Source organism: Lepisosteus oculatus, chromosome 10 (assembly GCF_040954835.1).
Source record: "Lepisosteus oculatus isolate fLepOcu1 chromosome 10, fLepOcu1.hap2, whole genome shotgun sequence".
Classification (NCBI taxonomy): domain Eukaryota; kingdom Metazoa; phylum Chordata; class Actinopteri; order Semionotiformes; family Lepisosteidae; genus Lepisosteus; species Lepisosteus oculatus.
In genome coordinates this window covers 42,113,376-42,138,224 of record NC_090705.1, presented here as the reverse complement: position 1 = coordinate 42,138,224, position 24,849 = coordinate 42,113,376, and the positions used below count along the sequence as shown (strand labels likewise).

Here is a 24,849-nt window from a genome sequence, read left to right as displayed (position 1 = left end):
TTCTGAAGCGTACCCGGAAGACCTAGGGTGACATTCGGTACAAGCGTGAAAGCCTGAGTGTGGATACATGCCGAAAATTAACATCAGATTCGGACGACAATAAATATACCAACTGAATTAAAAGTTTAATTGCTATAATGGCAGCGTGGAGCTGCAGGTTTTTAAGGTGGGGATTAAGAGACCCACTGTTAAAGGGAGCTGAAAGGTATGTAAATGATTTTGTTATCTGTTTGAGTTCATTCTAAGTCATATGAGTACGATATAAAATACAAAATGTGTATATGAACAGTTACGTTATGTATATCGTCTGTATTTATATTTGTATCGTCTTTATACTAAGATAAGTTTCGACAGCTTGTCTATTTGTGTAACTTCATAGTGATTGCAGGTGCGTGAATTAAGCTGTAGTTAAGCAGTGATGCACATACACTGTACTGTTTTCTTGCAGTTCTTTGAGAGGCGATGCAGTTCTGTGACAACTGAAATACAGTTATACAGTAATTCGGGATGAATAAGCCTTTTGAGTAATAGTTTAAATGAAAAGGAACAAGTAATATGTTTATTCTATGTTGAAAAGAGAAGAAAGTTTCGACCTTGGAGCCTTCTTCAGGTGTGATTTGAAAGCAGACACGCAAGCGCAGTATATGAACACGATATCCACGCGTGCTGGTGGATTTCAAGTGGTCCTCCAGACGCTGTGAACTGTAAGTTTAGATTTAGACTCGAGTCTGAATACGGGATGCAGGAATTAGCGAAATAATTATAAAGGAAGATTAAAAAAGAACGACGGGCAAGCTTTAATAGGCGACAGATTTAGAATCGGCCATTGACTGAAGCAGAACTATTCATCACCCAAAATTTAAGGCCATACTAAGTTAAAAGTAAAGTTTATTCTGATTTTTTTCTTTTACACAAATGTGGATGAGTTTTGCTTAGCTTAAGGTAAAATGATAGTCTCATAGTTTTTACAAAAGATTTTGCTGCTAGTCAGCTAGACCATCTCTTGGATGACCAAGAAAAATCCTGTTAATGAATTGCCTTTTTACATCAGTTACTATCAATATAATTTAAAGTTAATTCTTTATTTTCAGCTTTTTTCACTAAAATGTTTTGGATCGTTCTATTTTCTCTTACCCAAAAAGGGTGCTTCTCCTTTTCAGTATCCACCTTCAGAGAAGATTAAAATTGAATAAATATATAGAAGAAGCAGTCTTATCTGAGGGTTGTGTTGAACGTATGTTTCTTTCTAGGACAGCCTATCAGCATAAATGAAGGTTAATAAATCTACAGATTTAAAAATACATGAGGATTTACTTTATTTTTTGTGTTTGTAGCCCTCTGTGCGTACGGTTTGTTGGCACCATCAAGAGTACAACCTGGTGGGATGAGCACCTTTCCGATGAAAATAACAAGTTCCTGCGAAGAGTGATACCCGAGGAGTACAGCAGCCAGACCGCGAGCAAACTGTGCCCTTTGAAGGATGAGCCCTGGCCCAGACAGGAGTGGGAGGCAGGTAAGGTGTGTGAACAGTTCTAAAAGAGTAAGCAGGAGTTTGCTAGGGGGATGTTTAAACCCAAATGCAGTAGGTTTATTGTCTTTTCTGCCATTGTGGCTAGCAGCCTCAGGGTGGAAGGAGCACAGAACCAACCGGTCGTCCTGGGCTGTGTTGCTCCAGTATGGTAACTGTTCTAAGTTTTGTTCTGCTGCATTGGTTACAGTGAGTGAGCCAGGCGGCCATTTTCCATGAGAATATTGGACAGTACTTCCCCATTTCTGATGACCGTGTTATAGCTTTATGCATTGGTAAATCTCAAACTGAGACAGATCTTTAATATTTGCATATGAAGTGAACACAAATACTTTTTATATTTGGCTTGATTTTGAGTTAATAGAACTGAACACGATTATGCGTAAAGTAGTATTAAAGAATTTTCAGCTCTGTCTGCACTTACTATATACAGCAGCTGCTTAAAGATCTGTAGGATACAATGTTTTTTATACCTTTCCTTTAACGTTTTATTCTTTGAAAAGCAAGAAGCTGGAGCAGAAAATATTTTAATGAATGAAGGTAATGGAGAAAGTAAAGCAATGAAATTTAAATTACATATAGATCAGATAAAATCACTTTGTTAGCCATGTACAGTTTCTTGCATTAAGAATTCATCTTTTTGCATACCCCAGTTTGCTCTCCACGAGACACACAGACAGGGAGAGAAGCTTGGGTTCAGAGCGCAGGGTCAGCCATTGTACAGCGCCCCTGGAGCAGTTGGGGTTAAGGGCCTTGCTCAGGGGCCCAACATAGGATTCCTCTGCTGGCCGTGGGATTTGAACCAGCAACCTTCCAGCCACAGGCGCAGATCCTGAGCCACAGAGCCACCACTCCGCCCCACAGAAATATTTTATAAACAGAAATATTATTTGTTTATGTACATCAGATCCCTGAGTTTTAGATCTGCTTCTGTTACAATCAAAAAATAGAACAAAAAATGTTCAAAACATTTATTTATATCCTCTGTACAACCTAACTGTTCTGTTTGAAAACAAATTTCAAATACCAAGCCGTCGCTTAGTGCTAGATTTGGCGTCTCATGTCAACTTTAGGACGCATTATGATTTTCTCCTGTCTTCAGCTTGTTTTCTGAGGCTTTTGGCTGCTTATATTTTATGTTGCAACATTCACTAATTGTATTCCAAAACTGAGTCAGATCAAACGTTGTTGGAAAAACTATTCTACTAGGTAAATGGTTAACTTTTCTCATTTAACCTGCAATTATGTATAACTGGAGTCAATGCAGCTGGACTGTAAGCAAATGAAGAGTTAAGGAATCTGCTTTCTTGAACACTGGTGCCGGAAATGAATTACAGATAGCACTGTGTAACAGAACATTTCATACAGAGTCTGAAAGAAGCGTGTAAAGTATTTATTGAAGAATGTTAATTGGACATATTAACACCTATTTGTATTTTATAGTGCCAGCATAAAGATATTTAAAACTAGTTCAATGTCTTCATCTTCCTGTATTGTACGATAGTGCTGATATATCCTTGGTTACTGTAGTACTAGGGGGAAAAATGAGTATTCCTGCATCTTATAAGTCTTGAGATTGATCGTTGACACATATGCTAGCCTTTAGCTATGGGTATGCGCTTATTTTCTAAGTAATTGAATTTGCTGCTTCGGGTTTGTGTGGGTGAAACATCTCAGATATGGGTAGGCTGAAATGCTGTGGGATTTCGGTAAATTGTTTTTTATTCATATGACTTTGTGTTCAGCCTTCTGTTAAAGACTAACTTACAGTTCAGTTTTCTGGCAGAAATGGTCTGGAGTTCTAAGACAGTGGGGGAAAAAACACGTAAGAGTTTCTTACAGTTATGCTTTTCATCCTCAAACCTCTTATGGGTGAGCGTTTATTCAGGTGCACTTGGGTCTAAAATAAGTGTCATTGAATTAAAAGTATGTATGATATCAGAGAAATAAATAAGATCTTAGTTGCAGAAGACTTTCATAATGTGTAAAAAAAGTAACAGACTTGGCAGGAGTTATTGTCCATTGTGAGTTTTGTAAAGATGCACTGTTTTCTTTAGTGAGCAGTAAATAAATTCAGTTATTAAAACTGTTTCACAAAATTGACGAATTGTTAAGTATTGCATCTCACTTTTCCTTTGCTCTTATTTTGTGTGGTTAGTCTTGAGAAATGCCAAAATTAATAAACAACGTTCTGATCATGTGGGAGGATCTCGGACGTCATCCTGCCTAAACAGTTAGGACCCTTGTGTTCTTGTTATTTACACTCTTGTGCGTCAAGTGTTCTAGGAAATGTCACCAGTCTGTTTGTCGGGCTCTGAGCTGCAACTTCACTCTCAAGTCTGAGGTGAATAAGCAGAGATCTGTTAATCCGCGAATACTGCTGGTAAATATCTGATGGAGCATGAAAGTATTTCAAAGTGCGTCAAGTTTATTAGACTGCATAAAAGCTTGGATTGTTTTATACAAGTCGTCACAGATGTTTTTGTATTCTTCCTGTTGAGCTCTTTTTGGGTGACTGGCTTGACCCCCTATAATAAGAAGATCAGAAGCATAAAGAGCTGACAGTGTTGTTATGGTGATGGCTGCCCTATGTCATTTGCTCGTGTATAAACACTTCTTTCTTTGTTATTCTTTTTATTGTCTCAGTTTTCTTTTAGCTCTGGTGATTTATTTACAGATTTTGAAAGAGTTTTGAATGTATTTTCTATTTAATTTGTGGATACTAACTTTGTGCGCAATCATCCTTGAAGGCAAGATGCAGAAATTTTAACAATACTCCCTGGACACATGGGACATTAGTGTCTTAAAACATGAAATTGTCTTTTAAATAGTTAAGTAGGGAATGTACAATACAATGTATGTTAAGTTTATGGCCAAATGTACAGTTTCAAACACTGGGGAAAAAAATATCTTGAGCTTTACCCTGGTGTAAATGCAGACAAAACTAACATCTGAAGTATTGGTTCCATGTTATTTTTCTTATAATTGTATGTACAGATTGGGGATTTATTATTCATTGAGACTAAGATTCGAAAGCATGCGTTATAATAATAATATAGAATGAAAAGCTTGTCTAAGAAAAGCTACCAGTTTTAAAACCATAGCAATGGCTTCTATCATTTTATGCCCTTCTGTAGCTATTGTTATTTTAGATTACTCTGCTCTTGTTCAGCGTCCTTTTCACTGAAGTAGAATGACTTCTGCTTTGCTTGCCATTCTTTTCCAAATACCTTGCTTCTTCCAAGTATCTGGTTTAGCAAAGGAGTGTCTCTTGGGAGTCGCACAGGTGAGAGCTGAGAGAACAGAGCATTTTTCAACACAAGCCAGTGTGTTCAGGTGCCATCTCTTCCCTGCCTCCCTTTCCACGGCACGGATCTGCACATGTAACCCGTAGTCCTAGAAAAGCGACAGTACCATGCCCAGAGAATCATCCTTCTAACCAAATGAAGACTTCAGTAAAAAGATCAGGAAGGGCGTCGTTGATTGAAGGGAAAAATTGTCGTGACCTCAGTGTCTTAACATTTATGTTTCACAGGGAGCCGGCGTGTGGGCCTGATTGCATTGAAGCTGGGCATGATGCCGATCTGGACTAAGATGGGCGAAAGACACGTTGTCACGATGCTGCAGGTGAGGTTGGAGGCGTAGTTTTCTGTCGGGTGTCATTCCGAAGAAATCGGTTGATGTTTGCAGAATACTTGGTTTTTCTTTGCTGCTGAACACTAAACGGATTCCAAGAGTCATGAAAACAGGGTGTCGTTTACTCCGATTATGCTTTTTATATATTAAAATGATTGACTGAAGCTGTCGTTGCTTGTGAACATGTGAAGTTGCCACCAACCGCCTTGTTAAAAGGCAGCACGAGAAAAGCTCTGTCTCCTAAGCTGAGAGCTGTAATTGCAGCAGGGAAGAGATGTCATCCTCCGCAACAATCAGTGAATTGTGGGATGAAAAAATACAGAGGTTTCCTTGTCTTCACCTCTGTCTTCCAACTGCTTGAAGATCAGATATGGAATTGGATATTTGAACGATGACCTGAAGCCCCTTACCACTGCAGTCCCTGCAGTAGTGAAAATATTATTCACCCTGTGTGATCTTGTCATCGGGTCTTTTCAGAACACTGTGACATTAGTTAGTAGCATCTCTCATCTACATTTTCTTGAGCATGACCAGTTTTGCACACAGCTTCATTGAACAGAATGCACTCTCTCTCCCTGTGTTTGGAGCCCCTAATTGTGAGATGAAAGGCGCCCTGAGCCTGAAGTGTAGAAAAGACTTACAGATATGCAGGAAGTAAGCAGTTCACTGATGAAGTCAGGAGCCAGTCTGGATTTCAAGTTATATTCTGACAAGGAGCCAATGCTAGGAAACTGATACAGGTTACATTTCCTCCGCATTTTAGTTGTGGTTAAAATCCAAACAGCTGAATTCTAAACGCGTTGCAGCTTTTTACAAATGTTATGGAGTATTGTGGGGAGACAGACTCTGAAATTGCTGAAGGGGAAGCTTCTGTTGCCAAGACATGGGCTGTACACATCAAGAAGTTGCCACGTGTTTTTTAGAAAGCTGTTGTAGTGCTTTGATAGTCTCACAGCAGATATTTAGATCACTATCTCCTCCTGTCATTAATGTATTTTCTTAATGGCGCAGAAGGCCACAGCGCTTAATTTGCGTATTGCAAAAAGCGTGACTGCAAATTGTGTTCTGTTAACACAGCAGCTGGCCTTTGTTAATATATATGACCCTTGGTGTCCTACTGAAAATGTGAGCCAGCTTCATAAACTGAATAAGGTGATACGTTTTCTAAGCTGAAAGATTTTTAGTATAAATTCATGCTCAGAAAGCTGCTGTAGCTTTGCCACTAACTGAACAGGGCTTGGGTTCAGGAACGTTTCCCAAGTAAAGTGATGTGAAACACGAGGGGCATTCCTTATTCTAGTCACGGGCTTACCTATGCAGTGTCCAGTAGAGAACTACAGTATACCTTAATTGCCAGCATTCTCTCACTTAAAACTCTTGAGTTTTTAGCACCTTCCTTTTTACGGGAGGTTAACGATTGTAAAGGTAGTATTTCAAGCTTAATTGTTTAAATGAAGACATTTAAAAAAATAATATGCTTATTGTTTGGAATGTTTCTCGTGATCCAAGTAATGAGTTTCTTTTAGTCATTTCACCCATGAAGTTCAAATTCAGCAAGGTGAAAAACTGTCCTTGGGTTTAAAGTCATGTAATCTGTCTGCATTTTTATCTCTTGTGAAAACGCTGTCAGCTCTCTAATGAGATCTTCATTCTTTCAATGCCGAGTCTCTAAGGTGTATGAATAGACTAACTTGCATAACTGGATGTATCCATGCAGCTGGGCCAAAAAGCTTTTGGATTCCTGTTCCAATTGAAAGTGTTTTTCGGGTTCTGTCTTCAAGCCCAGACTGTAATGCTCAATATTTGAGTGTTCTGCTGCAAATTATTTTTGCACCGTATTATTAAAAATGATATAATCTGAGACATTGGTTATTTTCTGTTCAGAGACAAGTGCACGTTCTTATAATAAAATATTAAGTCTGTCAAACCGTGAAGAAAATCTTGATTGATTGGGATAAGGCAGCTTGTTTGTTAATGTCGATTTTTGTGGAATGTGGAATGTAATTCAAAACAGGTTCTGCTGTTCAAGGAAATATATTCATTTGCCGTAAGTTTTGTGTAACATATTGAGTGTAAATGTTATCAAGGTCTGTCAGTTCAATACTATTAGAATTCATTTTGAAAACTCACTTAAGTTATTCTCAACAGTCATGAATGAATTTAAGACTATAAACTACAGCATGTGTGGGAAGCAGTCATTATGTTACAGATGTTTAAGGATTTGCAGTTTAGGGCAGGTGTTTTATAGGATTTCATTATTGATTTTTGTTTTATTTTTAGATCTCTCCCAGCCAAGCAAGTTTAACTCACAGTTTAAAATCATGAATCACCACAAATTTCACATGTAGTATTGCAGCAGGTTTAAAAACAAAGAATGTGTTTGTGTTTATTAGAAACTGAATGTATTTTCTCATGTACATGAAACTGTGCTTTTGAAAAGGCATCCTCTTGGGTGCATGTAACGCCAGTTTCTATGTAAAGTCTTATGTATGTCGTTTTGAATGTGGAGCAGTAAGGTTATTGCACGTAGTGTTACAGCTAATTTTATTTTGTGTTTTCACTAACAGACTTATCTTTCTCTTTATCCCTCTAGGTCCCGGATTGTCATGTTATTAAATATATGCCTAAAGAACAACATGACGGGAAATCAGCTGCTCTGCTTGTAGGAGCGAAGAACGTTTCGCCTTTCTATGTAAGATTTAGAATATATCTCCAAATTCCAGAAAATTAAACTTTCAGAAAAAGCAGGACAGAAGAAACTTATTTCACATAGCAATGTATATTTTTGTTCATTGAGGATCCATAACCTAAGTCATTTTCTTTGATCACGGGAAGAAAAGATTTTCTGTATAATTAAGGGCTGTTTGTAGAATAAACTACACCTTTCAGGGATGTTGAAACCTGCTGAATACTCCTATGATTTCTCATCAGAGCTGGACAGCTGAAAAGGTGTTAATGCACTCTGCAGGCTAAAGCAATGTCTTGAGTAATGGTGAAGCAAAAGGGAAAAGGGTAGATTAAATTTAATTGGTCTGAAACTATTCATTGCAAAGGAAAATGACTATTGGTAGGTATTATATGTTACTTAAAAGAAAGGCTGCCTAGGTCTCTCAGCAAGAGAGCTAGTGATCAAGTGCTTTCAGATGTGACTTTATTATTCTCAGAAAAGATGCAAAACATACAAATTATTCAGACTTCTCCCCTGGCCCTGATATTAATTGCTTTGTATGCCCAAAGTATCTTATTTTCAAGACTTGTATAGCTAGTGCTTGATTTTGCCATGCAGTTATCCCCCTGGGAGAATTTACATTTGGCCCCATGAAGAAGAGGCAGGTTCAATTTCTGTTTCACCTGCCTGTGGAGAGAGGAGTATATATTGAGGCTTGCTAGTTGGTGTTACTTTACAGTTGCAAATGAGAGCTAAAAGCCAACTAAAAAAAAAAATTACTTTTCAGAGTGAAAACGCTGTTGAAAAACAGCCTGATAACTAGAGGAAAGTTGCAAGAAGAGGTGTAAACATTTTATTTTGATTTGACTTACCAGCATTACAGATCTTTATTGCTGACATACAGTAGACTTAAGAATTATCTGTTGCTTGCAGTCCTACCAGTGACATAATTGGGCACCAGAATCCCATCCAGGCAGACGCCAGTGTTTTTTGCTTATGTAAGGCTGTAGAAACAGGTCTAAGCTTCAGTGTTCTCATCCTGTAGGCTATAATCTAGCAGACCTAGAAAACAAGATTCCATTAACATGAAGCATGAAAAAAGCAGTGGAAATGAAACTGCTTTAAAAAAAAAAAGTTTTTTTTTTATTCTTATACTAAGGGACGGATTTACATGAAGGAAAAAGTTCATTTTTTTATTTGTCATTGAAATGTGGGACTTAAATGACTGCAGCCTACAGCCTCGCACAATCCCATTTAAAGGGCATTGGTTCTCTGTTCTGCATTTTATGGCTGTCTTTAACGTGGTTAGTTTCCTTCGGAATCTGTTTGTGCTCTGAATGTTTTACACCTCAACCTATTGCTCTGTAAAAGTTTGGGGATTTGATTATTTCCAGCTGTGAGGGAAGAGCTATTCTAAAGTTGTGAAAGACATCGGACCTTCTCTGTTGTCAAGATGGTTTTAGTGTGTGGCTGCTTCAGAGCTGTCATTCTCGATTTCAGCACATGTGCTTCCCTTTTATTCATTTCTTACAGCCCCTACTTCTTGCATTTTACCTTAATTAGAGACGGAATAAATTAAGATTGCAGTATGAGGCAGGTGACGTTAGTGTTTAAAGCCTAGGAAGCATTGTTTCCCAAGGTTAGTTAAAATGAAAATATAACAATTTGGCGATGCTAGGGTTTCTGGCATTTTTATAAGGACTGAATGGGACAGTTCTCTACTGACAGATCGCTCTTCAGAAATGTGTGGGTCACAGAAAGGCCTGGGATTACCTTTCTGAAAATGTGCCTGTGCTCTTCAGTAGCTGTGTCGCTGCTGCCCATTTTTTGTGCTGGAAAAAATCAGTGATTGTCAATCCGATTATATTATGGAATATTAACCACAGCGTTTTATCTTGGGGACATTATGATCAACATAATATGGTTCTTTTCTGTCTTCTAGAAATCAGAAGCGGCCATGGAGATGTATCGCAATGCCGGGGTGCCCCCAAAACAGAAAATTACAACATTCAAAGTGTCAGATAATGCCATCATCAAGCCAGGTAGTCTGTTGCTCAGACTTTCTCACCTGTTGCTTTCTTTTTTTCTGTTGTGGTGTCTTTGACTGTTATTGATGGGCAATTGTACTTTTAATACCCGAGTTAATCACAAGACCTAATATTTCCTTCTCAGAAGGACAGATATTGAAAAAGCAGGCAAAGAACACAGACGTGTGGTGATGTGTTAGAACTTTTACAAAATGGTTCAATTGTTTTCTGTGCGTGACTGATGGTGAAGTAAGACTGCCTTTGATTCTTATTTTGTGTCCTAAATGGCTTCTTAAGTAAAGATTGTGATGTAAAAAAACATTTTGGATTCTTTATGAAATGGTGAAAATATTGTCGAACCCATTGAGAAATATTTTATTTTCTTTCATGACGTTTTTGCTTCAGAACTCCCATGTTTTGAACACGGCCTGTCTTTTTGTTCCAGGAACACCTCTGTATGCAGCTCACTTCCGCCCAGGACAGTATGTTGATGTGACGGCAAAAACGTAAGTCAGACTCATGTGGATTTCCAGTCCGCCTGCTGGTTCACTGTAGGTATGGAAATCCCAGACGGGTACATGCTGAAACCAGTGAACCCCAACTGAGATGTAGCAGCCCCTCATATGATTTTATCCTGTTTCTGTTTTTTTTATTTTTTAACATTTTCTTAGTCTTAATAGAATCTGAAGCAAAATGTTTTTGTACGTAAGTCATGTCGCAATGACGATGATATTTTTCCATTTGACATTTACACAGCATGTATAAAATCACGTAATGAGGCTGCTACATGGTTCGTGGGCTGTTTTCTTTCGTCCGTTTGTCCTCTGTCATGGCGCCTCCGTTGGTCATTTTTACAGTAATGCTTTTACAGTGATGCATTTTTAGTTGGTGAATTTCTCTTCAGTCCGGCGTTATTTTACCTGGTACATTTCCAACACTGTGCGGAATAAGTGGCATTTCTATTAAGAGAGTAATTACCGCGCCAGTGTTCAAAGCATAATACCACAGAGTGCAGGTAGGTGTTCCAGGATGGGTTTATTGTCCAAGAAAAGAGATGTGAAGCATCACTTGTTTTACTGCGTAGAAGCCATGCATTGTGGAGACTTTGCTGATATGTGCAGCCAAGGTAATATTACGTATTTATTTTTTCTCTCTCCGTGTTTCATGTAGTACGAAAATTGGGTAACCGTTGTATTACTGCATTTTCAAAGTGTAAAAGGAAACAAATCCCATTGGCCTTTCTAGTAAATTATGAAGGGCATGTCTGTTAGCTCCGTGTGTAATGTGATGGGTTTTACAAATGTCTTAGCATCATTTATATAGTATGTAACAGTACACCATATGTCTTTATTGCTACTAATTGAAGGTGTTTAATTGATGAAGGAATAGTTTATGGGTAGGGGGAAGCTAGAGTCTTCTTAAATTGCTAAAGAGTGACCGACTTCCTGGTTGAAATGGTTTTAGTCATGCCGAATTGCTTTCTTGACACAAATAACTCTTGAGAGACTTTAATCTCCTGCGTTCATTTAATTAAAATGGATGACCATAATTTAGAATTACTGCAGGAAATGTGCTATTGTATAATTATAATATAAACAGTGTTCTGAACTTTAGGCACAGCTGAAAAAAAAGATAATCGAAATGCCAGAAGGGAGAAAGAAAGGAATGTCGTATTAGAGGCATTTTTTTCTGCATTACAACAGTAAATGAACAGAAGGGGAATTAGTCATAGGTGGATAGTATTAAAAGATTAGAATAAATTAAAATGATAAAGATGCTTAATTGATATTTCACAGATTTTTTACAATAGAGGATGCCAATAACGTGCCCCGTGTTGTAGAACACATACTTTCAATATTGAGTCATTTCAACATGACTGACTCTGACGTGCTAGAAGGGCGATACAAAAACAAGGGGCTTGCTGGGATAGGGCCCGGCTCCCCTGCGACCCTGTGTTGGATAAATCGGTTGGAAAATGAATGGATGGACAAAAATAAGGGAAGTCATGGGAGTTGTCAGGTGCATGGCATGAAATTTAACACCGATAAGTGCAAAGCACTGGAAATAGGAAAATACCACTGTACAGACTGATTCAGAGCTGCAGGAAGCTACACATGAAAGTGATCTGGGTCTCTGTTTAGATTCTTCTCCGTTTTCATCACGGCCGTTGGGAGAGGCAGTAAAAAGCAATACGCCAAGACGTCGCTTAGAGTAGTGTGTTCGTTGTTGGCTACCTTGCCGTCAAAAGTAGGTTATAGCCGTGGTGCAAGGAAAGGCAACAAGAATGCTACGTTTTCTCAGAGGGTTACGTTAAAGGAGGCAGGGTAAGGGAGATAAATCTCTTCAGTCTAGATCAAAGTATTGCAGTAGGAGATTCAATACAAGTAATATAAGATGCTCGTATAATAGGTATCGATAGAGTTAGCCTAGAGGGCTGTTTCACACTCGGTAAGTCTCCTAGTCATGGCATTCCTTGGGCTCTGGCAAAAAAGAGGCTCTGAATCATGGGAGACCATACTTTCTGACCTGTTATGAGGGTGGATATACGCTGGATATCAGTTCTGGTTAATTGCAGTCTTAACGTGTAGACTGTCTGTCGTTTTTTTGCTTTTGTCTCGTTTCATTGCAAAGCGCCTTTATGTCACGGAGGGCACTATATGCAGTCAACATGAGTAGCACTCCGCAGTGGAGTTGGAAGGGGTTGCATAGAGAATGAATAGCTTGTTGGATAATATCTCTGCAGTGAGTCTGCTAATTAGGAAAAATGTTATCGAATGCTTTAGTATTTCATGGCCGCACTGCAAGCCCCTGTTTGAAACATCTCATTAGAGTTAAAACGGAGAACTGTATTCTTGAATCTCTGGCTAATGTGTGAATGATGCTAAGGTGAAATGGGTATGGACTGAATTGCTTAGCATATGGGCATTGGATGTTAATGGGATAAAGCTTTACTGTTGTACGATCATAAAAGATTTGATTTACGTCCAGACGTGTTCTGCACTCCAGAAAGAAGCCAGAGCTTTTGACTTTCAGTTTAGTTTGCAAGAAAAATATTTTACAGCAAAATAAAAAGTGACTTTTAGAATATTTTTTTCTATATCAGTCTCTTGACTCTTTGATACCCATTACAGGAGCCTTCAAACTGGGTTCAGACACTTGAGTGAAACAAAAAAGGTTATTAAAATGTTTTAATAATAACACCATCCATAAAAGTGGAACAAACAAATATTATTTGTATATCGGTGTTCACAAACTAGCACGCTATTTTCCTGAGAGCTATCTTAAGAAGTCCTTTCAAAAAAGTAGAGCTACAGAAAGTCACTCAATAGAATTCAAAATCAGTATTAAATGTTTTTTGTATTTAAATACAATCTTGCCATCACCTTATACCTAGAACCATAAAATGTGGAATATCCTTAGTTTAGGTTGAATACTTCAAACCAATGCAACGTTACTTGTGCGATACCAGCACATCGCTAAAATAGGACGGAGCTGTTGGGTTAAACACCTGGAAGTAAAAAAAAAAGTTTGTTTCTGTAGAAATTTCATTTTAATTGTAGATTTTTTTCTATTACAAGAATTGAAGAAAGGTTTTTTTCACTGCTTCTCATTTAGAGCGTTTTCTTAAGGACAGCTCATCATTTAAATTCCTGCCACATGGGTTCTGCCAATTATGCAGTATCGAATTATCAGTCTGTGCACTGCCTCATTGAATACAGCATGAATTACGTCCTTATCAACTTGTATGCATATTCATCACATTGGCAGTGATCTGATTGTTGCACTTAAGTTTACAGTATTTCCACACCCGTTTAATAGTTTCAATAGATGTATTCTTTCCAGAGCTTAAGAAATATTTCTTTTTATATTTTTATATATATCATCTTGGTATCTTGATATCATCATAGGGCACCTGCGTGGGTGTCTGTCTTTCCAAAGTAAATAATTTTTTGCTCCCACAGTTTTATTTCAACATGTTCCACGGTAAATGTTACCATCTCACTGTCAAAAACATACAGCTCATTAGTGCTCATTAAGCTATCACGACAGCTCTAGAATCCTCTGCGTGAAAAATCTCATTAGAAGGAAAAATCGAGTATTATATTTGTGTATTTCAGCCTAAAGTGTAAGTGATGACAGAGCTTTGAATCTGGGGGGACTCTGGATTAGAAGATAGTTGAAAGTTATTTTTCCATTTTTTTTTATTTTGTTCACAAACATTTTGTAAAGGTTCCCATTGAACACTTACACCCTTCAGTCCTCAGTTGAATGTCTCGAAGGCTATAATGATGTGCTAACAAGTGGATGAATCCTTGTTTTCCCCAGAAACCTAATTTGCAAAGTGAAACTCCACAAAAATAATGCGCAAGGTAATGTGCTTTCAGTCATTTTAATGAGAGTGCATGTCTGAAAACAAAAATGTTTATAAATTCCTCATTTCAAAACCATAGTCCTAAAAACCTTAGAATGTCAGTGTATTCAGAGAAGACAAGATAGTATGCAGTAATTGGTAGATGCTTATGTGCACTGGAGAGACAATTCAACATGAATAAAATTATACAATCTTAATAGAGGCATCCAGTGAGGGAAGAATGATAATTTCATTGGTGCTGAATCCAGAACCTGATTTTTGTGTTCCGCAGTAGAGAACACAGTGAGTTACTCAGCAGTTTTGGGAACAATTTAATTACCATCTTATTGACATCAGGCGCATATATTCCTACATGCCCATGTATGATATTGGTTACGGCTGAGTGTGGGGATTAGAGCTGAAAAAGATATCCTCTGCATGTCGTTTCAGGCCTTCCGTTACATTCAAATAAGAAATACTCTGATTGCTCAGCTCAGTCATCTGATATCTAGCTCATTGTTGGGTGAAATGAAGAACAGAACATGTTCCAAGAGTGCTCAGAATGAAGTTTTTTATTTCATATCATCTTTTGCTTGATTTCTTCTTGTGTGTTCTGTTTCCAATGTAGTTTTTACATTTTAATTGAGATGTACTTATGATGGTGACAGATATGTTCTGTTTAATAAGAACAACCAAATAATAAAAAGTTCTGGCATAACTTTTAAGGGACTAGTTTACAACCATGTTTCCTGCAGATTTATAACTCGGAGTCTAATATTATACTGTGTTTTGATAAAATATATTTACAAAATAATTTGATATATAGGAAGATTTCTGGATTTGTTTCTGAGTACAATAAGTGGGGAAAGAAAACTAATGTTTTCACATGCAATATCTAAATAATATACTATTTGTATCCATATTAATTCACAATATGAAAGTGTTAAAGTTAAAAAAAAATAGTGATTAGCATGATGGGAACGGACAGGACACATAATCTTCGTTATTATCAGAAAGTACGGTCATTTACTCTGTTTATACCCCCAACCTAAGTGAGGAAGCTTGTTTTCCAGAAGATCCATTCTCATAGTTTGTGTTCATAGATTGTGTTGTGATGCAACCATGCAAGAGAGATGAATTTAAGATACTGGATAGATTTTCTGTAGAAAAATCGTTCACAACCCTGGTGTTGGGGATTTCAGTTTTCAATGTGGAAAGTGCTGTTAACAGTAGAACAAAACATCCAAGATCCAAGCTATAAAAGAAATAAATTTACTTTGCTCTTTATGTGAGCTCAGGGTAATTAATCCCGGTGTTATCAAATGGTTAGAGTCTTCAAACATCATTAGAGTCTTCTTATACTTAGCAGTTTTAGCAAACTAAATCTCCTTCTTCTCAAAGGTTTTAATGTCTGTGCCTGTTAATGTAAGAAACATATCCCCATTAGACCATGTACAGTATAGATACATGTAGGAAGATACAGTAGAAAGGCTTTTAAAACATCTTCTATAAACTTTTCTCATTTTGTATATGGATATCCTTTTCAATAGATCATCTGCACCAGAATATTGTTTTTCCTACATGTTAATTTCTGAAATAAAATGCAACATCATTATTATTAATATATCCCGAATTAAAACTGCACAGGGTTGAAAAAAATTAGACTTCCAAACATTTTTTCTTGGCCTTGACCTGCTGTTCTAGAAGTTATCCATTGAGATTTGGATAATTACTGTAATCAAACCCCTTTTTTTCTGAGCTTAGCTACAATTATCTTATGGCCCTAAAGGGTTCTAAATAAATAGAAACTAATACCTTTATCAAAGCCAGTTAATTTTGTAGGATTATTTTGACTTTAACCTAGAATGTTACCTCTGTGAAAGAGTTGGCTTTTGACATTTATTTATTTTTGTATTTTCATCTACGTTATGTTTTTATGCACGTACTGTAGTTTTGGATTGTGGACTTTTCATTTCCTGTCAGGAGTTGTTCATCCAATATACCATGGAATTATAGGCCTAATACACAGAATGCCATGATTAGGGTTGTGCATTTTCCGGGGTTTTTTTAACATTGCAATGCAGCTCTGAACCTCAGTTGCCCAGTTGCATTCTAGTAAATTGATCAATTTAATCTCCAGTCTGACTCAGTTTCTGTGTCATTGTCCCTCAACAAGAAATTAAAAATTAGAGATGGGCTTAAAGTTGTAGTGGGACCGATGACTGGAGTGTAGACTTTGTAGAATATTTGTAGAAAAGTGCGCATGGTACAAGTAGACCAGCTGGAGTGTTCACATCTGCCTATATACCTGAAATTCATCGGTGCTTTTTTGTCTGGAAAAACATCATTCCTCTGGCTTGTGCTATAAAGTTTATTTAACAAAGGCAGGTATGAATTTTTCCAAAGATACAGAAAACAATAAAGCAGATACATCAGAGACAGGCAACTGACTAGAAACATCTTAATGTTTCTGATCATATTCCTAACTAATACATACCATATTAAAATCTAATAATTAGTTACAGTGACAGGCAGATGAATGCTCTCTGTAGGTATGTTAGGCAACTATTTTCCACCTTAACAAGGTAAGCTAAAACATATCTCACTGTTGTTACCAGTTCAGATGATGTTTCTATATATGATCAGATTTCAACATTGCAATTCTCCACATTAACCAATTCATGTTGATCTTTACATTTAATAGCTAGTTATTATGATGTTTCATTTAAACCTGTGTAATATGGATGTTTGTGACACTTTTCCACTTGTAAGGCATGCTCATAATTCACAAAAGCTAAGGATGTATCAAATATCCCTATTGGATTTTTCTTATTTCCTGAACTAATCTGTTGAGGGGTCAGGGTGGGTAATGGTAAAACCTATTGAAACCATTACCCGAATAATAAAATCTCCATGTCTTTTGACAAATTATATATTTAAACTTTTCAGGGTTCAGCTACTATAGAAGAGTTTTTATTGTAAAGTGATTGGAGTGGCCATGGATTAGTAAACTAGCACTTTGAAATAATGCGTGTGACATGCTCTTCAAAAGAAATCTTCACAGAAGTTACTTTACCATTTTGAGGTACGAAAGATATTCTAAAGAATGTAAAAGGTAAATGTCTGTGCTTATCAATAGCATTATTTGTTTGTCTGCTAATTGTAAGCATTGTGGTAATGGAAAGACTGATTGTAATGATTGAAGTAAAGCAAAGGAATGATTATTTAATGGTTTCTCATTATGCGGCTTGATGTGAGGTTCATGTGATGTCTTGGATGACTGGCAAAATTAATTAGCAGTTGGGGAAAAAACATGTTTTGTAATCTGGTCAGGTTTGCACTAATGACATCTTTCCGTTACCGATACAACAATAGAGGCAAGATCTGATCATAAGAGTTAAAAATGTGATTATACTACCGGGTTTTAACTTCATGGGGAGAACCTGATGCTAGCTGGTAAAGGACCATGCTGAGCTTGCACAGCGTCAGTTAAATGAATGTTCTCATTTTTTCACAATTTCATTAGTTCTATAAAATACAAAGTTTTTACAAATTCCCTATTTCATCTTTAGCATTACAGAGCACAGCAGCTAGTACTTTGATGTTTTATGATTTTATTCAAAAGATCATGGTGCGAACCTTCTGCTTTTTTAAGAGCTAATTTCTACTGCCTTTGTAGCCGATTGCCATGACAAAACTGTTTTTTGTGTAACAATTGGGATATTACTTTGGCCTCATCTTTTTTGAGTGAAATGACACCAAGTTTAGAATTTTTAATCTCCGTGCAGATATTAGACTACTTTATTGAATTTTAATTATGTGGATCATATACTAATCTGCTCTGAGACACGTTGGTAGACGAAAGGCATTTCAGACTGTGAAATCAAAGGAGTAGAGAGCTCCTTCATTCATAAAAGAAAATGTTTCAGAAGTAAAAGCTTGAGTCCTCCTGTGATCCCTAACAAATTAAAAAGAACATTTTATATATATATATAAATTATTCCACTTTAAATAAAGTAGAATAAGGAATGTGATGTGGGTGACAACCGAAATGTTGTTAGGGGCATTGAATGTACGAACAGTCATTATGAATATGTGCAAGAATCAATTCTATACACACATCTCACGTGAAATATAGAGCTAAACGTTTTTTTCTTATTTGTGTTTTGGACTGAATTAAAATGAATAAAAAATAGTTCACAAAAATGTAATGTTAAAACAAATATAGCCATACCATACATTGAAAGCAAAATTTAAGCATTTAAGATGTTGCAGTCACATCGGCTCACATTGAAGAATTGGATGATTAAGAAGAATTTTAGTGATTGGTTTCTTTACTTTTCTGTTTTTATAACTCGATTGTTATGCTTTATTGATACATGCATAACAACTCCTGAGATCCACTGGTTTCTTTTATCAATAACTGTCACTCAGCTACATTTTTTTATTATGTAGTAGTTCAGGTGGGGAGCTGCGTCAGCATGCGTAGGCTGCAAAGGAACAAGTAACAGGTTTATTCCATTCCTAAAGAAACTAAAGAAACACAAGTATACATCACTGAATGTCGTCGTGACCAAGTACACTGTGTGTTGTTCTGAACTGTTCTGAGCTCGCTCGCTCAACGTGCTTTTGTTTTCTCTCAGAATTGGCAAGGGCTTCCAAGGTGTGATGAAGAGGTGGGGCTTCAAGGGCCAGCCAGCATCCCACGGCCAAACCAAAACTCACAGGAGGCCAGGAGCATCGGGCCCAGGAGGAGTAAGTGTCGGGCGTGTGTGCAGACATTCAGAGCCTCCCTGCAGTAGCTAAGCAGTCGTGTGTCCTCGTAACACCTTCTCTTCCACAATGTGCTCTGGAGCACAGCGTGAAATTGAACTGTCTGGAGACCCATTGATCCTGCTGGATCTGGGAAGGCAGAACTCCCCGTTATCGAACAACATTGTGATAAAAACAAACAAACTAGATGCATCTAGGATAGTCTCAATTTATAAATAGTTTGAGTTTTTATTGATTATTTAAGACCTACAAGTTCACAGTGTTTATGCCTTCAGAAAGTTAAATTAGATTTAAAAACTATTTACTGCTTAAATAGTTAAATCTAAATATGCTCCTTTTGCTTTTTTAAGATGTTTGTGTTAAACCTAGCCTTAATTGTAAAATCTGCATCCCAAACAAATTCTTCATTCACCCTGCTGGCTCCTCTAGAGTGTCCAGCTGATACCACAGAGCTCTTTGATGCTGAAGAGTCCTTAACGGAAACTCGTTCAAGTCAGTCAGGGCCTGTCTCTTTTACTCGTTCAATATGTGTTGTAACTTTACTCCAAAGAGTCAATGAGCTTTAAAAGGTGTATAGGCATGAAGCCTGATAGCTCCAAAGGTGCACTGAAACAGAATGCAATAGAAATAAGTTCTTAGGGTACTATGTAGAATTGTCAGCAACATTATTGTGTATTGTGAGCAATTAACAACATTAATTTAGGCCCATCCCAGTCGAATCAGCATTTGTTTCTGCTCATCTGAAGTTTTCCTTGTTCTCTCTCTGATGTTTTGCAATGCTGTGCGCTCTACATGGTTAGATGTGATTGTGATTACCCTGCTGTACAGATAATACTGTAACGGCTGTTTTTAGTCTCTTAAAGAATCTAGCTAATGAACAATAGGTAGGTTTGTAAATATTCTGTATTGTTGTAATTTCTCTGTTTCTAGTTGATGTGCTGCTTAAGTTAGATTAGGAGACTCTGACAAACACGACCCCAATAGTTTCAAGTCATTTTACAGGTTTGTGTATAATTGGAGTATCCAGTTTTGGTGCATGTTTGCTCCTAGTTCTGTTTCTCAGTGGCGCCGCGATAGTTTGATGCCACAGGGGAGCTGTGGTGGACTTGAGTGTGTGGGGAGGGCATCAGGAAGTTCTGCCTGTCCCGATAATTCCACGGCCTGCCCTTCAGCTGCGGGTCTTCCTGAAACGAGGATGAGCAGAAAATTCCTTTCAAGATTAGTAGCTGCCCACTCAGGTCCCTTGGCAGCCGCTGACGCTCCTCCTGTCTTTCCTCAGTGCTGGCCTGCGCCAGGCTTTCCAGCACACAGTTGCTGGCGCGAGAGCTTAGCGATGGTAGTCTGCCACCCACATGTGTCTGCGGCTGCCTCCTCCTGTCTGCTCCTCATCCCGGCAGTGATGTCCGATCGCGACTTTAAAGCTGGAGAAGTGCAGTGCGTTTCCTGGTCGTTTTTGAACTCTGGGAAACGAGGCAGTGGTTCCTGTGAATCTCTCTGAGCTCGAATCTGCAGGGCTCCTCGTCTTGACAGCTTGACAGTGATGTGAACAGCATATTGCTTGTACTGGCTGGGGCTTCAGAAAGTAGTGACTTGCTGTACTTGTGGAAATTAATTCAAGCATACATAGATATTCACTACGAACCAGCAGCTTAATCTTGCAGTAGATAGGTTAGGAATTGAATATGTTTTTCTATTATTTGCAAAATGTTCAAGATCCGCTAATAGAAAATTAAATTTATCAAGTATGGTGTACCTGACCATACCAATAAGGTTATTTTTCTTTTCATAGAAACCCCAATTAGCATTTATCACGTTATAGTGTGTACACTGTCCTGTAGCAGGTGAATATTAGCACTAAAAAGATTGTAAAATGATGGGATTTTAAAATATTTAAACCTTTTCCTCACATTGTGTATTCCTACTCTAGCTTAGTGAACTTACTAGCTTAGTGATTACTATTCATACATGCACAAACATTTTGTATGTTGTATGTTTTAAGAGATAAATCGTTTTCACTTAATACAGCTTTCAGAGTGAAGATCTGTACTATCAAGATATTAGAGCAGTTTTCCAACTCAGGATTTTTCCATTCCGGCCCAGTAGGTTCAATTTTCCTTTTAAATGCTAAAAATGTTTTAAATAATAAAGACAGCCAGACGGGTTGCTGAATGAATTCAGCTGTCTTGATGACAGGAGATACAAGCCTTACAGTAAGTGTAGGCTCTGTTAAGTGTTCTACTGAGACTGTAACTAGAGAGAAAACTGGCAGGGAGCAGATCTGTGATTTCTCCAACCTACTACATATGTCATCCCAAATAGCAGATTTAGAAGCAAATTGCCATCTTTTTTAAAATATTTTAAAATATCTTTTTTTTTTACTTGCAGGAGTCTTCAGAATTAATCACATATTACACCATCTCAGTCATTCATTTTTCTGTCTGCGCTGAAGTAGAAATTCTGCATTGTTCAGGCAATACGCCTGGATTCAGTTGAAATTCTTTAATTTTCTAGGATCCTGCCAGAGTCTTCCCAGGGAAGAAGATGCCTGGGAAAATGGGAAATGTGTATCAGACAGCACACGGCTTGAAAGTAAGTCATATTTGGTTTTTATCTACTTTTGAATATGTGATCCACATTTTGCACTAAACCTAAAGGTTAGGTAGTGCACAGTAAAATTGATCTTTTTTTTCTGCTGACTCTATATATAACCTTTAAAGCACGTTTCAGAGTATTCCTGCAATAAAGCTGCAGTGACACTCAGAGCGCACAGCTGAGATTTCTCATTAAAGTGTCAACATTTCTTAAGGATTTGATTGTTTTGGTGATCTTCCTGTGTCAAACACTGACGCGTCCTGAAAGTGGTGTGAGTTTTAAATGCTGCGATAATCACTACAGAAAGGTGGCAAGTTTTCTCCCCTCCTGCCCTTCTGTGGGACATAATGGAAAACACAAGGAAAGGCATTTGTTCATTTTAGGGGATTTAAGATAAAATGAGGTTATGATGTTACCACAGCCTTTCCGAGTGAATGACCCATTATGTGGTGCTTTCTTGTTACTAGTCCTGCAGTGACTTTCACCACTCAATGTATAGTCCAGTCTGTGCATGCCTAGTCTGTGTGAAAGCATACATATGTTTTGCATATGATGTCAACTCAAGGAGACAAATTGATTATTTAATAAGAGAGCAATCATCACATAAGTGGTTCACTGTGAATGTTCAGTGTTGATGGATTTTTGCAACATCTGTGCAGTTTATAGTTTCTGGAAATGTTTGCTATTTTTTAAATCTTTATTTCTAGATTTGGAGAGTGAACACAAAATATAACATTATCTACGTAAATGGCTCTGTTCCCGGACACAGAAGTTGCTTAGTAAAGGTAAGCACGGTCATCTGTTAATTTTTTTATTTATAACATTAAGATGTACAACACTGGCTGCATAAGTCAACTTGGAAATATAAACAAATGGTTAATTTGGCCGCCATTGCTTGATAACAGCAGTCACCTTGCAGTTAGCTGTCATACACCTTTAGTCATCAGCAATGCAGTGGAGGAAAGAATGCATTAATATTCATTTAAAGAGTATTGATCACGGACGCCAGTACTCTCCTTTCTTCTCCGACGACATTTGCATTTAAAATGGTCTAAACAACTTTTGCATAATAAATGTTGGGTCTAAAATTAAATTTGAGCCCAGGTAACATTCTTGCTTTATTTCCACTGTTTTTATTTCTTTCTTAGATTTATGAAGCAATATTTCAACTTGATAATGCCTGTACTATAATCTGACAGTTCTAGTTTGCAGAGTATTGTATTTGCTTTAATTCCACCATTTAAATCACTTTCCATAAGCATCACTTATCTTTCATGTAGGTCTTCAAACACTCCAAGCTGACATCTCTTCTTCCCCTTTTCATCATCACAGTAGTTAGTTCTGCTAGTTACTGCTTTGGCAAAATAGTAAAGTTTTTTTAAACTTTTCTAGGATAAGTGCCAGTTTATAATTGGTCAGAAATTCTCTTGCTGGTGTCAAGAGGGCATCAGGTCGTTATTTCAGTTTTCTTACTCACCTGGTTTTCTCAACATCAGTTGTCTGTTCATTATCTGGCAGGTTTTTTTGTGGAAATAAAGAGGGAAAATAATGTTTAAATAAGATATTTGTGAGTGCAGTGCAGTTCTCAGACCCTTGCACATTAAGTTGCTTTTAAGATTGCAGTCCTGGCACTTTTAATATAATTTTGTTATATATCCAATCTGCTTCACACATTCAAAGGAAAATAAAACCGAAAATAATTCAAATGTTAATAATACTGAAAAAAATATAGAAATGTAATTATGGCATAATTATTCAAACTTTCTTTATGGCAAACCTTACTTAATTTAGGTGCTCAAAATTACCTTAGCAAGTCACATAATCAATTGAGTGCTCTCTATCTGTATGCAATACTGTAGATATGTACTATACTGTGTGCTTGTTATGATGTCAAACTTGCAGTGTTTTAACACACTCTGTGAGTGCCTGGTCAGGTGGTGAATGTCAAGCATCGGCTCAGCCAAGAAAGATTCAAGGTATTTCAAAGTAAGAGGGTAAATTCATTGACAAGTATGAATCAAGAAAAGGCTAACAAAAAAGTCTACTCAATGATCAAAAATGAAAAGTGTATTGTACCATCCATACTGCCTTGATCAGGCTGTCCCTCCAAACTAGGAAGGGGCAGACTGGTGAGAGAGGCCACTGGGAGATCAATGACAACTAACTTTGAAAAAGCTGCAGAGTTCTGTGGCTAAGATGGGGAAAAATGTGCATCAGTCCACCGCATAGTCTCTCTACAAAGCTGTCCTCTGTGGCAGAGTGGAAAACCCCTCTCAGATCCTGCATGGAGTGTGCAGCAAAATATCTGGAGTATTCCATGGAAATATTGCACAATATTGATTGTGATCTGAGCTGTCAGATGAGATGGAGTTGGAAGTTTACGTCTGAGTACCAAGTCTTACATATGGCCGAGAACCAGCCTAACACATCTCTCAGTCAACACTATCCCTACACTCAAGCATGGTGGTGGCAGCATTATGCTTGAGGGATGTTTCTTCCCCAAAAAGACTGGACGGCTTGTTAGTATTGACAAAAAATGCACGGAGGTGAGTACAGGCAAATACTAGAGCAAAGCGTTTCAGCCAGATAAAGACTTAAAACCTGGGTGAAAATTCGCTATTCAGCTGGACAGCAATCCAATTCCAGAGCTGCACTGGAGCTTAAACACGTGAAAGTGAATGTCCTTGATTGGCCCAGTCAAGGTCCTGACTTGAGTCCTTTTGAGAATCTGTGGAAAGACTTCAACACTAAGTGATCTCCATGCAACCTGCGAGAGCTTCAGCCTATCTGAAATGAATGGGCAAAAATTGTAACACCATTGCTTGAAACCCATTACAATATCGTTGTGGGCCACTCGGATTCTTACCACGGAAGCCCTGAAACTCTGCAGGTTCATGCCAACACGGGTCGTGTCGCAAGATGCCATTGAAATCAGCCCATCACTGACCTCTGACTCGCAGTTCAATCAAGGCAACAGTCCTCCAGCGGGACTCTTGGATAAGTAAGGGCGTGTGCCAGCTCGAGAGGTCGTCTGGCCTGCTAGCACAGGAGTCTGCTGAAGCAAACGCTGCAGGTGCAAACCGAGGCGCTCTCGCAGAGCCTTCCTCTTCTTCACATACTGCTGAAGCAGATTCTGGAGAGCGCGGGGGACTTAATATTCGGGGACTTGATACAAACATGTTCCAAATCTTCAAACGCACTGACCGAATCAGCCCCACGGAGTTTGGCAGGACAAGCTAGGCAGCCATGTTGTTGAAGCAGATACCCTGGGTTC

General features: G+C 37.9%; 1 protein-coding gene across 2 annotated transcripts in view; it reads left to right on the top strand.

Moving 5' to 3' along the window:
• Positions 1-24,849, top strand: part of mrpl3 (mitochondrial ribosomal protein L3) — a 31,723-nt gene continuing 6,874 nt past the window's right edge. Inside the window, exons 1-9 of one of the 2 annotated variants that reach the window (XM_069195239.1) lie at positions 1-205; positions 1,335-1,513; positions 5,064-5,155; positions 7,758-7,856; positions 9,775-9,874; positions 10,305-10,365; positions 18,854-18,965; positions 21,495-21,572; positions 22,283-22,360. In XM_069195239.1, the coding sequence (XP_069051340.1) occupies positions 138-205; positions 1,335-1,513; positions 5,064-5,155; positions 7,758-7,856; positions 9,775-9,874; positions 10,305-10,365; positions 18,854-18,965; positions 21,495-21,572; positions 22,283-22,360 (867 nt within the window). In that variant the 5' untranslated portion in view covers positions 1-137. The remainder of the gene's footprint in view (positions 206-1,334; positions 1,514-5,063; positions 5,156-7,757; positions 7,857-9,774; positions 9,875-10,304; positions 10,366-18,853; positions 18,966-21,494; positions 21,573-22,282; positions 22,361-24,849) is intronic. The other variant, XM_006635598.3, reaches the window with a different exon arrangement.